The 18,675-nt window shown below is 32.2% G+C and overlaps 1 protein-coding gene across 1 annotated transcript in view; it reads left to right on the top strand.

Moving 5' to 3' along the window:
* The window catches only part of LOC132723204 (cytoplasmic tRNA 2-thiolation protein 1-like), a 32,777-nt gene that overhangs the window by 12,928 nt on the left and 1,174 nt on the right, over window positions 1–18,675 (top strand). The window contains exons 7-12 of the mRNA XM_060707883.1: window positions 309–350; window positions 853–902; window positions 1,502–1,632; window positions 5,514–5,572; window positions 8,838–8,897; window positions 10,270–10,394. Of these exons, the coding sequence (XP_060563866.1) occupies window positions 309–350; window positions 853–902; window positions 1,502–1,632; window positions 5,514–5,572; window positions 8,838–8,897; window positions 10,270–10,394 (467 nt within the window). The remainder of the gene's footprint in view (window positions 1–308; window positions 351–852; window positions 903–1,501; window positions 1,633–5,513; window positions 5,573–8,837; window positions 8,898–10,269; window positions 10,395–18,675) is intronic.

Genomic DNA, 18,675 nt, shown 5'->3' with positions numbered 1-18,675 from the left:
TTAAAGATATAGAGAGAAAATGATTGGGGGGAATTTAAAGTGGTCGTTTAAGACAAAAGTCGCTTAAAACACGTGGTCGCATGGGCAAGTTAGACTGTACATTGACATATGGCTTTGAAACTTTTCACCCTTGTTCACCATCATTACCTCAACCTGTAAACAGGAGGAGGTAACTCTATCAATCATATTGACAGAATTATGCCCCTTTTTTGACTTATAATTTACGTTAAAGTTTTTGTAACACCTCAAACATTTCAAAGTAATATTGACAGTATCCATGAAACATCAGAATGGTTGTTCTTTTTCAGGGCATAATGCTGACGACATTGCTGAGACTGTGATCATGAATGGTAAGATATTGAGGGATATACTGTAACTATAGTTGTTCTAAACATTTTTTTTATCAATTTGAAACCATATCCTGCAGAATTTCATATATGGACCATTCCAGCTTCCTTCTACTGAATTGTCCATTGTCAATTCTAAGGAAATCAGGTTTTAAATCTGAAGTTGTACAGTCTAAAGCACAAAAAGTGCTGGCTGGATTGCCTCAAAACTATGGACAAATGCTTATAGCTTTTGATTTCATTATTCTAAGAGAAAAGTTACAGTGTTCTGACAAGCTTTACAAAGGTTTTTGGGGAAAATGTTACATTTAATTTAAAATAACATACAGTTATCCGGATTCCATTGTATGGTTAACCTAAGGTCTTCCAGGAAAAACTGAAAATTTGAGTCGCTATATGACTATTCCAGTGTTGTTCTTACCTACAACCTAAACAAAAAATACAAATAAAATGAAATAAACAAACATAATTATAGTTTTAAATATTTAATTTTCATATATTTCAGTTCTGAGAGGGGATATTGGGAGACTTAGACGCTGCACAGCAATTACTACAGTAAGTACGGTACTTTCCGTTACATTTCTAGCTTAGACGCTGCACAGCAATTACTACAGTAAGTACTGTACTTTCCGTTACATTTTCTAGCTAGTGAAAAATTGCTGACTTTCTGCAATGGACTTGTCCAGCATACATTGTTTTGGAACTGTCCATTATCAGTTTTTGGGGATATCAAGATGGAAATTTAGAAATAGCTAGCCAACAGTTTAGAGCCTGGTCAGTCTGCATGGATAGTTGAGGTTGATGTGGTTTTTGACAGGTATTACTGGCCTATTATTTTCTGTTCCAGAAGGTTAAGAGTTTAAATTTCTAGAAGGGACAGTATATTATCACAGATGTGTGCCACCAGTATTGAGCCAAGCACATTCTTATTTAATATTTATTTACAAGTGAAAATGTTGGTGTTTTTTTTGCAAATTATTAAATATTGGTAGCTAAAAGTGAACTGGTTTGTATCATGCGACAATTGAATCATTAATATGAATGTGTAATAATATAATATCTGTTTTACATTGTACTGATGGGAACTGATTTGTATAATACAGCAATTGAGTTCTTGATATAAGTGTGTAGTAATATGCAGATATGTTTTACAGGGTACAGATGGGGCATTACCAAGATGTAAACCTTTTAAGTACACGTATGAGAAAGAGATTGTGATGTACGCCTACTTCAAAAATCTCGACTACTTCTCAACAGAATGTATATACTCTCCGAATGCCTACAGGTACTTATATCTGAAACAATTTACACCTGCATTGTGAAAAGGTTGCGGTAATTTTTTAAACCTTTTCCATGATAAATTTCTCAAGTGGACTTGAACATCTTTCAATTTGGGCACAATGAATGTATCATTTTCTTGGAAAAATTTCAAAGTATAAACTGAATAGAGAAAAGAGCAGGCCAAGATCGGACCACATGGATGTGCTGATTTATATTGGTCTGCACTGGTCACATGGCTAGAATCTGTTGATGACTGCATGCTTGAAAGTTAAGTTACGCATATATTGTAAAAATATAAAAGGTTTTTGTGGCTATTTTCAAGTTTTAGTGTTATAGAATGACATTGGGTTCCTCTCCATGCATTCTGTCAGTCACAAGAGGACACCAGTGGCCCCATGTTCACAAAGATTTAAGGATCAGGATCAAATTTAAAAACTCCATTATTCTCCATTGATAATCCTTATAGATGAAAAATTTATTAATAACTTGAAAAAATTGGACTTCGAATGACATATATGGAATTTTAGAATAAATTTATTATTATTTTTGCAAGATACGGGCATTTTACAGTTGATCGAAATTTTGATCTGATCCTAAAACTGATCCTTATTGTGATCTGATTATTTCTAATTTTCTTTTGTTATTCGTCGATTTTATCCCAAAATAGTTTTGTTTCTTTGCAAATCAGCAATATTTTACATTTTGAATAATTAACATTAAATTCTAGCAAAATATGATCAATTTTAGTTTTCTAAAACAATGAAAATAAAATTAGGATCATTTGATCCTGATCCTGATCTTTTCTTAGTGAACACGGGGCCAGAGTAGAAAATAGATAGAAATATTTCCTAATGTGTGAAATAATCTTTTCCTTAGGGATACCAGTCAGTTGTAACACTGGTCAATTACCTGATCAGTCTCTAAACGTTTAAGTTTTAGATTCTACATAACTTGTTGATTATTATTCATGATTAAAGGCATTTACTTATCATGATTGGTGTAAATAGGAAATATCAGAGGAGGCAAAGAAAGGTTAACAATTGATCGGTTAAAGACAACTAATTGACAATTTAATTTCCCATATGTATAGTTAACTTAACCTGTTAACAAGTCACTTGTCAAAAGTGTTTAGGTTGTCTCATCTCTATTTAGTCATACATAATAGTGTAGAATTATTTTTGTAGCTCTAATAAGAAAAGTGTTTGACCATCTGGTTGATTGCATCAATATTGACTTGCCAAAATTTCACTAGTATGATCTGTACAGTTATGATGGCCAGTACTTTGGTGCTTTCTGACCAGACACCGTTGACTGCTTCGCATTAGCCTGTTGATACTGAATTTCCTGAACCATTACCATGCTGAAATCAAATGTGATAATCCTTTGTCACCAGTATAGAGCCAGGCTTGCCTGAGTCACATCCCTACAGTCTGACCAAGCTCTATACAGTTGGCTGACCAACTTCAAATTTTCATCTTGATGTCCAGAAAAATCATTATGAACTTTTCAAAAAATGGAAGCTGGACAAGTCCATCAAAGAAATTCAGGGTTAAAGGAAGGAAGTGTAATATATTTGATATAACAATTCTCAAATCCCCCCAAAATTTTAATGGGCAGTCCCAAATATGAAAGCTAGGCAAGTCCATGAAGACAGAAGGTAAATGGTTGAAATATTACAAGGAAAATAATTTACTTATATAGAGAATGTTTGTGTTTCTACCTATCTGCCGACGTCTTGTTCTTTAAAAATTCAGTATGGACACCTGGGGGAATCTCATTTTTCAATATTTATAAAAGAGAAAAAGAACAAGCAACAAATAGTGATCAATTGAAGAAAAAAAACATTGCTACATTTAAAGAAAGTATAGTATTGCTAAAAATTATCATTTTTAGAATAATTTTAGAAGAATATTTGATATTGTTTTTTGCTCTTGAGAAGTTACACAAAAAAGCACCAAAAAGCTTTAGAATGTCTTCAAATATAACTATTATATATTAGAAGAGCATTGTTACTTTTGTTGAAATTTTTAGCTCGACTATTCGCAGAATAATCGAGCTAATGCAGTCACCCATTTGTCGGCGTCGGCGTCCCTGTGGTTAAGTTTTTGTATGTAAGCTGGTATCTCCATAACTACTGAAGGGAATGGATTGAAACTTCACACACTTGTTCTCTGTGATTATCTAAGATGATTGGCACAAGTCCCATAACTCTGATTTGCTTTTTTTCATAATTATGCCCCTTTTTCGACTTAGAAATTCTTGGTTAAGTTTTTGTATGTAAGCTGGTATCTCCATAACTACTGAAGGGAATGGATTGAAACTTCACACACTTGTTCTCTGTGATTATCTAAGATGATTGGCACAAGTCCCATAACTCTGATTTGCTTTTTTACATAATTATGCCCCTTTTTCGACTAAGAAATTCTTGGTTAAGTTTTTGTATGTAAGCTGGTATCTCCATAACTACTGAAGGGAATGGATTGAAACTTCACACACTTGTTCTCTGTGATTATCTAACATGATTGGTACAAGTCCCATAACTCTGATTTGCTTTTTTACATAATTATGCCCCTTTTTCGACTTAGAAATTCTTGGTTAAGTTTTTGCGTGTAAGCTGGTATCTCCATAACTACTGATGGGAATGGATTGAAACTTCACACACTTGTTCTCTGTGATTATCTAAGATGATTGGTACAAGTCCCATAACTCTGATTTGCTTTTTTACATAATTATGCCCCTTTTTCGACTTAGAAATTCTTGGTTAAGTTTTTGCGTGTAAGCTGGTATCATGTAACTACTGAAGGGAATGGATTGAAACTTCACACACTTGTTCTCTGTGATTATCTAAGATGATTGGCACAAGTCCCATAGCTCTGATTTGCTTTTTTACATAAATAATGCCCCTTTTTCGACTAAGAAATTCTTGGTTAAGTTTTTGCGTGTAAGCTGGTATCTCCATAACTACTGAAGGGAATGGATTGAAACTTCACACACTTGTTTTCTGTGATTATCTTAGATGATTGGCACAAGTCTCATAACTCTGATTTGCTTTTTTACATAATAATGCCCCTTTTTCGACTTAGAAATTCTTGGTTAAGTTTTTGTGTGTAAGCTTGTATCTCCATAACTACTGAAGGGAATGTATTGAAACTTGAACGGTTTGTACCTTTTCGGACAATTTTATGTATTCATATAGGTAAGCATTATTATACTCAATGAAACACCCTTGTGACAAATTTTCGAATAGTCGAGCGTTACTGTCCTCCGACAGTTCTTGTTATTTATGTCTGTTCTATTGACAAATGTGTCTGGACATCAGGTTACCTGTTGTAAATTTTTATTTTTTTTTTGTCTGTTTGAAAAAAAAACTGTCTCAAATAAAGTAAATGTTATATGAGATTGGATGCAAATGTATAAGAGGTAGGCAAGTCATGTTAATTGCAGGTACTCAAATCCCTACAAGATGACAGAAGGGTTACCGCTGGTCCTAAATGCTTTAACCAACAAGGGGTGTCTGTTTCTTAGTGGTAAAGGTTGTTGACTTCAAACTACTTGCCTCTCACACCTGAAGGTTCGAGCCATGCCAGTGTCATTGGATTCTTCCATGTGTAAAAGCTATCCCGCTAGCTCTGGCATGTGTAAAATAATGTACATCGTAAATTTTGTTGATAAGAGTTTTAATGTTCTATTGAATACTTAAATGATTTGAACAATAATTAAGCTGCGCCATGACAAACCCAACATAATGGGTTTGTGACCAGCATGGATGCAGACCATCTGGGCAGTCTGATCAGGATCCATGCTGTTCGCTTACAAACCATATAACAAGTAGAGAAACTGATAGCTGTTTTACTATAATATTATGCATGATGATATTTTTTTCAGAGGGTTTGCGAGGGCATATATAAAAGACGTTGAGAAAATCAGGTCAAGTGCTATTATAGGTCAGTATTTACATATTTTGAGGAAATATTTTAAAACATTTAAAGTATCCCATCCATTCATTAACCTTTGATCTTCTATAATTTTACAAAATTACAGTGAATTTGCCAGAACCATTATAACAAATTGAGGCTTATATGAGTATGTATAAAATATGAAATATTTAAAACCTATATAGGGCATCCGTGGCCGAGTGGTTCAGGTTGTTGACTTTAAACCACTTAACCCTCACTGCAGTGGGTTTGACCCAACAGGGATTTTGTATTCTTTCATGTCAGGAAGCTATCCAGCTAGCTTAGTGAACATCAGTCATTTTACTCAGCTATCCAGCTTGCTAACAAAATGTCAGTGGTTTTACTCAGGTGTCTGTTTGTGCTTGAAATAATGAAGGAAGGGCACCTGAGGTCTAATTCTTCCACAAGTAAAACTAGAAAGTCTCCATATGACCTTTATTGTGTTTGTGCAACATAAAAGCCCTTCAAAAAAAAAATTAAAACCTATTCTTTTTTGGAAAAAAGTTTCTGTTTGAAATTTCGTCCATCTGTCATTTCTTGTGATTTAAGCCAACTTAAAAAACTTTTAATGACATACATTGAAGGAGTGAAATGAGTTTTTGTTGCACTTATTAAAGTGGTATAAAAACACGGGAAATAACAATGATGGGATGAAATTATAAGAACTGATGATTGGTGTATTAAGTGAAGCCAGTGGCAATAACTACTCACCCATGCCACTAGTAAAAGGCCAGATCATCTTGAATGGGGCGTCCGTGGTTAAGGTCGTTGACTTCAAACCACTTGCCCCTCACCGCTGTGGGTTCGAATCCTGACAGGAACTTTGGATTCTTTCATGTGAGGAAGCTATCCAGCTAGCTTAAGGAACATCGGTGGTTCTACTCAGGTGCTCGTTTGTGCCTGAAATAATTCACGGAAGGGGACCTGAGGTCTTCCTCCACCAGTAAAGCTGGAACTTCGCCAAATGACCTATACTGTGTCAGTGTGACGTAAACCCAATCAAAACAAACAAAAGATTATCTTGACCAGACCTTGTCCTGGTAACTGTTGAATTGATGTGTTTATACATTGAAATACCTTTACCTGCTGAATTTTTAAATTGACTTGCCTAGCAACCACTGTCAAGACTGGTGAAAAGGGCTAATCACTTTCAGTTTCAGTAGCATTGACAATCTCGTAATTTACACTTGCCCCTAACTGCTGTCGGAATAAATCATGACAGGCACTGGGAATTCTTTCATGTGGGTAAGCTATCTAGCTAGCTTACGAGACATCAGTAGTTCTACTTAAATGACTGTCGTTTGTATGGCTGTCAATGATGGAAATTTTATATTGATACATTGAAATCTTAAGTATCGATGATATATATACATCAAATTCAATGGCTTCTAAGAGTATATTTGACTGTGTGTAATAAACTGATATCTTAGTGTATGCAAGCATGGTTTTAAACATTACAAACACAGAATACCAACAGAAAGTATGTTTTCTTGTCACCGTATCATACAATCCTCTGAAAATCTAATCCAGTGTTCAGTTAAAAACAAGTAGGCTAGAAAAAGGAAGAAAAGTGACTTTCTTCCTTTTCACAAGACATGAAGAAATGGGCTTTAAATTCTATTGATATTCTAAATTGTGAATCAGTATGGTATCAATTGTTGAATATCGATGATATATCAATATTGGGATATTCAATGACAGCCATAGTTGTTTTTGCCTGAAATAATGCACACGTGGGGCCACCTGAGGTGTTACCAAATCTGGAAAGTTACCAAATAACCTTTAGGGTGTTGGTATGGTATAAAACCCTACCATAAAAAAAAAAAAAACAACAAGCAATTCATTATTTAAAGCATGACTAGTCAATTAACAAATATTCAGCATGCTACTTTCTTAAATAACGAAGGTGTCATAACTCTATTAGTATAGTATTTGTTTATGCTTTCCTGTGTAATTTACACACATATATTTGGAATTGAATGTGGACGTACAAAGTTAGGTTCCCGTGGAAATAGAAGTTATTGCCTTTATTAAGGTTCATTGAAGGTTCCATGATAACCGCCATATGAACACATCTGCAGATGTTTCAAAATTCAAAATTTTACCAGTTCATTATAAATGTTGAATTCTGCTTAAGCGGGTGCTAGGGGGGAATGGAGTGTAACTTGCACTTTCCAGTACTGTTCATGAACAGGCTCAATCAAACCGAGCCTGCAACATTTTCAATATTGCCGTGTTTGGCTTTTTTTTAGGGATTCTGTTTTTCTCTATTTTATGTACCAACATGTATTCAACTTCAGTTGAGAAAATTAGTAACATAATTGTAAAAATAAAATATACAAAACCTTAAGTTTTCTGGACCTCCAGTTTTTTCAGGATGGGAAGGGGGAAGGGTTAAAAGTAACAGTTGACAAAACAAATCCCATATTTAAAGCATGACTAGACAATTTTAGAAAAATTCAGCATGGTTCAATCGAAAATAATATTATCAGTAAGGATGGTCTCATATTGACTTTGTTATTGCCTTGTGATGCTATTTACTAGTATTACAAGGGATTGACGGATCTGGTAGAACGTTATTTCTGGTATACAATGTCATTTACCTTTATGAATGTATTAATATAAAATTAGTACCTACAGTTTGGTTCTGGTAGGCGTTCTACAAGAAAAGCACCTGTACATAGAAAACGTGAAAATGTATTGATTAGAAATAAGTAAAGTAAAATCAGTCCTATATTTTTAACATTTCCTTACATAATGGCAGATATAATAAGAGATAAAACCATAAAAAAATCCCAACATGTTCCAATCTGCTTATTATGATGGTCACTATAGTTTTAAAAAACACATGAGCCGCGTCACGACAAAACCAACATAGTGTGTTTGCGACCAGCATGGATCCAGACCAGCCTGATCAGGATCCATGATGTTCGCTTACCAACTCTATTACAAGTAGAGAAACCAGATAGCGATTCTGGGTAGCTGATTGAAATAGGTAGTGACGTTGAATGACTGACCCCCCCCCCCCCAACTCCCCACCCCCATGCTATGTCTAGCATGAAGAACTTTTTTATGTGAGCAAGCTATCCAGTTAGCTTATTCAAGGTTTGGTAACTCTACCCAGTTCTAAGAGTATTCAGCAATGCTGGTAAAAGTTTTTAGAATTGTGATATTACCTCAGTAGATTTGATGTCGCTTTTCATCAAAACGAAATTCTGCAAGCAAATCTGCATATTTTCTGTGTATATTTCAGACATTATACATTCTGGCGAGAGTTTGTCTGTGAAGAAGGAAGTCAGGATGCCAGTGCAAGGTAATGTAAAATGTTGCCTGCATTGTGTTCTGTTTTGTTATTTCTTTCTCAAAAACATAGGAACTTGGGAACAAGACTGCATATTGTGGCACATAAATCCGAATCCGCACTGGCTTAACATCTTGTTTGTCCGAACTTTGAATATCTTTTCATGTCATGCGAGAAGGTGTTCTTTGATAATATAATCTCAATTTAATATAATCTGCTAATTTCAAAATCAATCAAATATTGAAAAAAGAATTTATAATACCGTAAAATTTGACCAATTTTAAAAGTAACAGATTGTGTTCAATTGATAATATATTCTTTGAGGCCATACACTCGGATAATACTAAAAGATATTTAGACGTAGGAGGAACATTTTTCAAAAACATTACACAATAGAAAGTATGCTCTGCAATCTGCGGTCCTATTCCAGAGTTCCTATGCCCAAGACCTTGAATGAAATGGATGTAACTGATATGAAGGGAACACTCAGATACATCGGTTTTGTACCAGGTCCTTTACTTTAACTTTGACATCACATATATTGTTGAAAAAAGGTGTAAACTCTACATTTATAGGTTATATTTTTCTGGTCCTTCTGAATCATTGATTCCAGCACTTTTATGTATTGAAAATTGAGTACATCTCAAGCTGGTGCTAGGGGGCGTGAAGGATGTTGTACTTTTTCATTATCCCTGCAATTTTCATTAATTTTAATGTGAATAATGCTTCTGAGGGATCACACTTTTATTGAATGATTGTATTATAACAAATGTTGGTATTGACTTGAGCACCTAACTGCCTTTAGCTTTTTGTTGGGATTTCAGAAAATCATAGCTCACCTTTTGCTTTGTAACAGTGATATCATAGTTCATGTTCTTGTTATTTTCTTTTTCTTTGTTCATTTATTGTTCTGTTTAAATTTTTAATTTTAAAGTCATGACCAAAGGAATCTTGGTAATTTAGTTGGACTATCAGGGACCTGCATTTGTAGTCCCAGGATGTGATGTGTGACAGACAAATTGGTGTTGTCTGGAACTCAGCAAATGAAGGTTTTCCCCCATCTTAAATGGGGATACAAAACAAACCTTTATTGTTAATGCTTCACTGTGCGATGCTAATAAAAAAAAAGGGAGTTGATGAAAATATGTTGAACTACATTGATTGAAGAAGTTATTTTTTGACATCATTTGGTTTTATCGAAGTCACATCTCCCAAATAAGCATTGCCTTTTTCATGCTGTGCATATGTTGTGTCATAATGCACTATATTGTGGCATAATGCACTTGATAGTTCTGTATGTTTAATAGGAGAACAATGTGAAGTTTGTTAGAAAGAGATATATACAATGATAAATATTATGTGTATACTGTATACAAAAATATAGGTGTTTGTGAACGGTGCGGATATATATCGAGCAATCCCGTATGTAAGGCATGTGTCATGTTGGAGGGACTCAATAAGGGACTACCGAGACTGGGCATCGGTAAAACACACAAGGAAAGGAGAAAGGTATGCTATGATCTTGTGTTTAACAAAGTTTGCGACCAGTGCAGACCAAGATCAGCTAGCACATTTGAGCCGCGTCACAACGAAACCAACATAATGCTTTTGCGACCAGCATGGATCCATGCTGTTCGCTTACAAACCCTATAACAAGTAGTGAAACTGATAGCAAACAGCATGGATCCTGATCAGACTGCGTGGATGGGCAGGCTGGTCTGGATCCATGCTGGTCGCAAACGCATTATGTTGGTTTTGTCATGACGCGGCTCATTTGTGTTGTCTAATCATGGTCTGTACTGTTTGCTTTTCAGTCAATCAGTTAGTATGTATTTCGAAATTTTCCGAAAAAATAATAATTGGTTTGTCTAGATTGAAAGATGAGCATGTCGATTTAAGGTATTAAGTGATGTAAGAGGTAAACCTGAAATGATTTATTGTTGTTAGATACATGTTTTATGAGGTTATTATACATTGTTGAGTACAATACTGAATTCTATTGGACAAGTACACAGCTGTCAAACCTATTTTGGATTAGGTTATAGCCCAATCTAATATAGGTTTTTACAGCTATGTATGAGTCCAATAGAATCAGTTTTGTTCTCAACAATATATGATGACCTTTATTTCACAGTTTTGGCATTTTTGTAGCAATTAAAATAAGAAATCAATATGATTTTTTACTCTGAAAATGAAAATGAGGCCAAATGTAGTACAATATGCTTTTGATATAGATATTATAGACTCTGAAAATAAAAAATGAGGTTCTATGGGGTTTGATATGCATTTGATATGGATTTTTTGAACTCTGAAAATTGAAATAAGTCTAAATTGATATGATAGATCTGATAATGATTTTAAGTTCAAATTCTAAAAATATATTGGTCATGTTTTATAAGGTGTGAAATAAATTTATTTATCATTGTTTTAATTATATTGGTTGAAATTCCAGTTTTTATGTAAGATGGAACATACAGGGCTAGGATTAAGTTTTATGACAGTTTTCATTTAACTCTTAACATGCTGAATTTCTTAAATTGACGTGTCCATTTTCGGAACTATCCATTACCAGTAAGTTGAGTGGCCAACAATTACAAGCCTGGTCAGACTACACGGATGTGCAGACTGGCCTGGCTCTGTTCTGGAGGTGAAGGCTAGCCACTTTCAATTCCTACAGATTAATGGCTATTTTAAATTCCTACAGATTAATGGCTACTTTAAATTCCTACAGATTAATGGCTACTTTAAATTCCTACAGATTAATGGCTACTTTCAGTTCCTACAGATTAATGGCTAAACTGAGTTACCTTCACTAATAAGTTGATACCAGTTTTCTAGAAATATTTAAAAATTACATCAGATTATCAATTGTTTGATTGATGAGATGAAAAATTAAATATAAAAGATGAAAGGTAATAAAAAACAAAATTGAAACCAGTCACAGAATGAAGCATTTTCATTGGCTCATTTAGAATCAGTTCAAATAACTAAGCAGAGAGGAATGTCACAAAGGAAGATGTAAGTCTTATTTGTCTTTCTAGCTCAGAATCTAAAACGCAAACAGTTTTCCATCAGTTAATATGGTGTAACAAATTTGAGACAGCATTTAATTATCTACGTAGGTCTAGTGTTAATTTGACCTTCACGCCATGCTTTGTTTTTCTTTCAAATTGGAGACTGGAAACTTTACGTTGGTCCATTGTTTACTTGAACATTTAATAAAACATGTAAAAACAATGAGTATTGACTAATGTTTGATCATTTAGTAAACCAATCCTCAGTTTAAACAAAGGAAACCAAAGTATGCAGAAAACTGAAGTTTAAGATGGACACAAAAAAATTTCAATAAAAAAAAACAACAGTCACCCCTTTTATGAATTAAACATTGCCACCTATTATAAAGCGCCCCCTTTGACACTCAAAACTTCGGGTTCTTTTTTAAATTAGGGAAAATATCTAAAAAATTCGGGGGTTTTTCAGGGGCCGTTTGTGCCTAAAATTTATTTATGAAGGGGCCCCTTGGGGTTTTTCCCCCCCAGTAAATGGAATGTGCCCTATGTTTCGGGGCAAAAGAAACCCAAAAATAAAAAAGGGAATATACGGTGTTTAAATTAAAATCTGTAAAATATGATAAAAATGAGTTTTTATAATGAACAGATCGGCAATCCATATCATTTGTTGAAATTCAGGTAAAATTGGTTGTATTTTCAGCTTGTCTATTAAAATATCTCCCTTGACCATTGGCTAAATTGGTTGTTTTTGCTGGCACATCTGTTGCCTCAGATTTAAATAAAAACTTTGTATAAGAACTCTATGAACATGAAGTATAGTAAAGAACAGGATTTTATTAATTATCAAAATTTACATTTTGTATTATACAGAAACAATAACTGTGAAACACTTATATAATCATTTTGTAGCTGTTTAGAAATTTCCGAGACAATATTACTGTATTGGTCATATTGTTTAAATTTAAGTTTGACCTTCAATGTGAAAACATAATAAAACATAAAATTTTGAAGAAAAAACATGTTGACTAATTGCAACTTATTGCTTGCATAAATAATATCTATTATTCTTTTTTGGGAGAAACATAAATATGACAAATATAAACAAATATATATTGTTTGATCAAAACAGACGCTTGACAACTTAGCAATTAGCTTTTCCAATAGAAAAATTTAGTTAATATTGAATAGACTCATTCCAGAATTAAGAATATTTTGGGTTTTTCCCAGCTTATCAGGGGATACAAACAAACTTTTACAGTTACAGCTTCAAAAAAAAGAAGCGCAACAGGTTACTTATCTATTGTGACCGGTAGTGCACCGTGTAGCTATTATGGTAAAAGTTTGTAAGTACCGGGGAATTACAGCTTGGAAAAAACCACATTTGCTGATTCCCGCATAATGTTTATTGCAAAAATATCTGTGGTATTAGCCATGCAGACAATAAGGCAAGAACAATTCCTTGAGTGATCAACTCAACTTTCATAAAAGGCCTCGGGCGTTATTGTTGTGGTTTTGGTAGCTGATCATATTTTGACTGGCATATGTAGAGCATAGCAAAACACTCTTTTATAGGCAACTTGTCAAATATTTATCATAGTAGTTTCTAATATGGACAACTTGTCATATATTTACCATAGTTGTTTCTAATATGGGCAACTTGTTATATATTTATCATAGTAGTTTCTAATATGGGCAACTTGTCATATATTTATCATAGTAGTTTCTAATATGGGCAACTTGTCATATATTTATCATAGTAGTTTCTAATATGGGCAACTTGTCATATATTTATCATAGTAGTTTCTAATATGGGCAATTTGTCATATATTTATCATAGTAGTTTCTAATATGGACAACTTGTCATATATTTATCATAGTAGTTTCTAATATGGGCAACTTGTCATATATTTATCATAGTAGTTTCTAATATGGGCAACTTGTCATATATTTATCATAGTAGTTTCTAATATGGGCAACTTGTCATATATTTATCATAGTAGTTTCTAATATGGGCAATTTGTCATATATTTGTCATGTAGTTTCTAATATGACAACTTGTCATATATTTATCATAGTAGTTTCTAATATGGACAACTTGTCATATATTATATCATAGTAGTTTCTAATATGGGCAACTTGTCATATATTTATCATAGTAGTTTCTAATATGGACAACTTGTCATATATTTATCATAGTAGTATCTAATATGGACAACTTGTCATATATTTGTCATAGTAGTTTCTAATATGGACAACTTGTCATATATTTATCATAGTAGTTTCTAATATAGGCAACTTGTCATATATTTATCATAGTAGTTTCTAATATGGGCAAGTTGTCATATATTTATCATAGTAGTTTCTAATATGGACAAACTTGTCATATATTTGTCATAGTAGTTTCTAATATGGACAACTTGTCATATATTTATCATAGTAGTTTCTAATATAGGCAACTTGTCATATATTTATCATAGTAGTTTCTAATATGGGCAAGTTGTCATATATTTATCATAGTAGTTTCTAATATGGACAACTTGTCATATATTTATCATAGTAGTTTCTAATATGGGCAACTTGTCATATATTTATCATAGTAGTTTCTAATATGGGCAAGTTGTCATATATTTATCATAGTAGTTTCTAATATGGACAACTTGTCATATATTTGTCATAGTAGTTTCTAATATGGGACAACTTGTCATATATTTATCATAGTAGTTTCTAATATGGGCAAGTTGTCATATATTTGTCATAGTAGTTTCTAATATGGACAACTTGTCATATATTTATCATAGTAGTTTTAATATAGGCAACTTGTCATATATTTATCATAGTAGTTTCTAATATGGACAACTTGTCATATATTTGTCATAGTAGTTTCTAATATGGGCAAGTTGTCATATATTTATCATAGTAGTTTCTAATATGGACAACTTGTCATATATTTGTCATAGTAGTTTCTAATATGGACAACTTGTCATATATTTGTCATGTAGTTTCTAATATGGGCAACTTGTCATATATTTGTCATGTAGTTTCTAATATGGGCAACTTGTCATATATTTATCATAGTAGTTTCTAATATAGGCAACTTTGTCATATATTTATCATAGTAGTTTCTAATATGGGCAAGTTGTCATATATTTATCATAGTAGTTTCTAATATGGACAACTTGTCATATATTTATCATAGTAGTTTTCTAATATGGGCAACTTGTCATATATTTATCATAGTAGTTTCTAATATGGGCAAGTTGTCATATATTTATCATAGTAGTTTCTAATATGGACAACTTGTCATATATTTGTCATAGTAGTTTCTAATATGGACAACTTGTCATATATTTATCATAGTAGTTTCTAATATGGGCAAGTTGTCATATATTTGTCATAGTAGTTTCTAATATGGACAACTTGTCATATATTTATCATAGTAGTTTCTAATATAGGCAACTTGTCATATATTTATCATAGTAGTTTCTAATATGGACAACTTGTCATATATTTGTCATAGTAGTTTCTAATATGGGCAAGTTGTCATATATTTATCATAGTAGTTTCTAATATGGACAACTTGTCATATATTTGTCATAGTAGTTTCTAATATGGACAACTTGTCATATATTTGTCATGTAGTTTCTAATATGGGCAACTTGTCATATATTTGTCATGTAGTTTCTAATATGGGCAACTTGTCATATATTTATCATAGTAGTTTCTAATATGGGCAAGTTGTCATATATTTATCATAGTAGTTTCTAATATGGACAACTTGTCATATATTTATCATAGTAGTTTCTAATATGGGCAAGTTGTCATATATTTATCATAGTAGTTTCTAATATGGGCAACTTGTCATAAATTCATATATTTATCAAAGTAGTTTCTAATATGGACAATTTGTCATATATTTGTCATAGTAGTTTCTAATATGGGCAACTTGTCATATATTTATCATAGTAGTTTCTAATATGGGCAACTTGTCATATATTTATCATAGTAGTTTCTAATATGGACAACTTGTCATATATTTGTCATAGTAGTTTCTAATATGGACAACTTGTCATATATTTATCATAGTAGTTTCTAATATGGGCAACTTGTCATATATTTATTATAGTAGTTTCTAATATGGGCAACTTGTCATATATTTATCATAGTAGTTTCTAATATGGGCAACTTGTCATATATTTATCATAGTAGTTTCTAATATGGGCAAGTTGTCATATATTTATCATAGTAGTTTCTAATATGGGCAACTTTTCATATATTTATCATAGTAGTTTCTAATATGGGCAACTTTTCATATATTTATCATAGAAGTTTCTAATATGGGCAATTTGTCATATATTTATCATAGTAGTTTCTAATATGGGCAACTTGTTATATATTTGTCCTAGTAGTTTGGGCAACTTGTTATATATTTGTCATAGTAGTTTCTAATATGGACAACTTGTCATATATTTATCATAGTAGTTTCTAATATGGACAACTTGTCATATATTTGTCATGTAGTTTCTAATATGGGCAACTTGTCATATATTTGTCATAGTAGTTTCTAATATGGACAACTTGTCATATATTTGTCATGTAGTTTCTAATATGGGCAACTTGTCATATATTTATCATAGTAGTTTCTAATATAGGCAACTTGTCATATCTTTATCATAGTAGTTTCTAATATGGGCAACTTGTTATATATTTATCATAGTAGTTTCTAATATGGACAACTTGTCATATATTTATCATAGTAGTTTCTAATATGGACAACTTGTCATATATTTATCATAGTAGTTTCTAATATGGACAACTTGTCATATATTTATCATAGTAGTTTCTAATATGGGCAACTTGTCATATATTTATTATAGTAGTTTCTAATATGGGCAACTTGTCATATATTTATCATAGTAGTTTCTAATATGGGCAACTTGTCATATATTTATCAAAGTAGTTTCTAATATGGGCAAGTTGTCATATATTTATCATAGTAGTTTCTAATATGGGCAAGTTGTCATATATTTATCATAGTAGTTTCTAATATGGGCAACTTTTCATATATTTATCATAGAAGTTTCTAATATGGGCAATTTGTCATATATTTATCATAGTAGTTTCTAATATGGGCAACTTGTTATATATTTGTCATAGTAGTTTCTAATATGGACAACTTGTCATATATTTATCATAGTAGTTTCTAATATGGACAACTTGTCATATATTTGTCATAGTAGTTTCTAATATGGACAACTTGTCATATATTTATCATAGTAGTTTCTAATATGGGCAACTTGTCATATATTTATCATAGTAGTTTCTAATATGGGCAACTTGTCATATATTTGTCATGTAGTTTCTAATATGGGCAACTTGTCATATATTTGTCATGTAGTTTCTAATATGGGCAACTTGTCATATATTTATCATAGTAGTTTCTAATATGGGCAACTTGTCATATATTTGTCATGTAGTTTCTAATATGGGCAACTTGTCATATATTTGTCATGTAGTTTCTAATATGGGCAACTTGTCATATATTTATCATAGTAGTTTCTAATATGGGCAACTTGTCATATATTTGTCATAGTAGTTTCTAATATGGGCAACTTGTCATATATTTGTCATGTAGTTTCTAATATGGGCAACTTGTCATATATTTATCATAGTAGTTTCTAATATGGGCAACTTGTCATATATTTATCATAGTAGTTTCTAATATGGGCAACTTGTCATATATTTATCATAGTAGTTTCTAATATGGGCAACTTGTCATATATTTATCATAGTAGTTTCTAATATGGGCAACTTATCATATATTTATCATAGTAGTTTCTAATATGGGCAACTTGTCATATATTTATCATAGTAGTTTCTAATATGGGCAACTTGTCATATATTTATCATAGTAGTTTCTAATATGGGCAACTTTTCATATTTTTATCATAGAAGTTTCTAATATGGGCAATTTGTCATATATTTATCATAGTAGTTTCTAATATGGGCAACTTGTTATATATTTGTCATAGTAGTTTCTAATATGGGCAACTTGTAATATATTTATCATGTAAATACATATTTGTTGGCAACTTCTCTTTAGGGATTTCAACCAAAAATTCTTAGAACAATAAGTGTTCTGGAGCACATGGATGGTGACCTAGTATTATGACAGCAAATGTTCGGTCACATGCTAATCAACGTTTTTCCGACGTTGTATAACCATGAAGAATTCAATAGGTAATAAAATTTCTTCAGTTTGTCTGTGTCTATTAGCAAATCAATAGTTACTTACAAAACTGATATACTGTCAAAATAGTCATGACTGTTGATGTGTGTATGGCTTGCTAATGGACAACGCACACACACACGCGCATGCATGCACGCACACACGCACCCAAATTGTACAGCAACGAAAAGGAAACTTACATAATTTTATTTTTGTAAATATTTTTCTTCCATTTATAATAAAGTTATTTCTTTTCAAGTGGCTTAATTTAGTAATTGTTACAAATACAGTTCAATCATGTGATGTTCATATACATGTAATATCTTGAGTGATAAAACTGTTATCGAACATGTTTACGGTTAATTTATATCATTTCTGTAAACATTGAATTTTGAAATGTTTTTATACAAGAAATAATTGTATACAAAATATTTGGCAAAAGCAGCACGCCTCCAGATTCATGCTAATTTTCATGAAAATTTTGAAAATCTATTAAAATATAAACTATTATCAAGTGAGCTAAGAAAGTAGTTATTACAAACAGCATGTTTAA

This window comes from Ruditapes philippinarum, unplaced genomic scaffold (genome assembly GCF_026571515.1).
Source record: "Ruditapes philippinarum isolate M1 unplaced genomic scaffold, ASM2657151v2 ctg721_1_1_1_1, whole genome shotgun sequence".
In the NCBI taxonomy this organism is placed as follows: domain Eukaryota; kingdom Metazoa; phylum Mollusca; class Bivalvia; order Venerida; family Veneridae; genus Ruditapes; species Ruditapes philippinarum.
The sequence above is the reverse complement of the archived record's forward strand: the minus strand, read 5'-3'. Positions and strand labels throughout refer to the sequence as shown.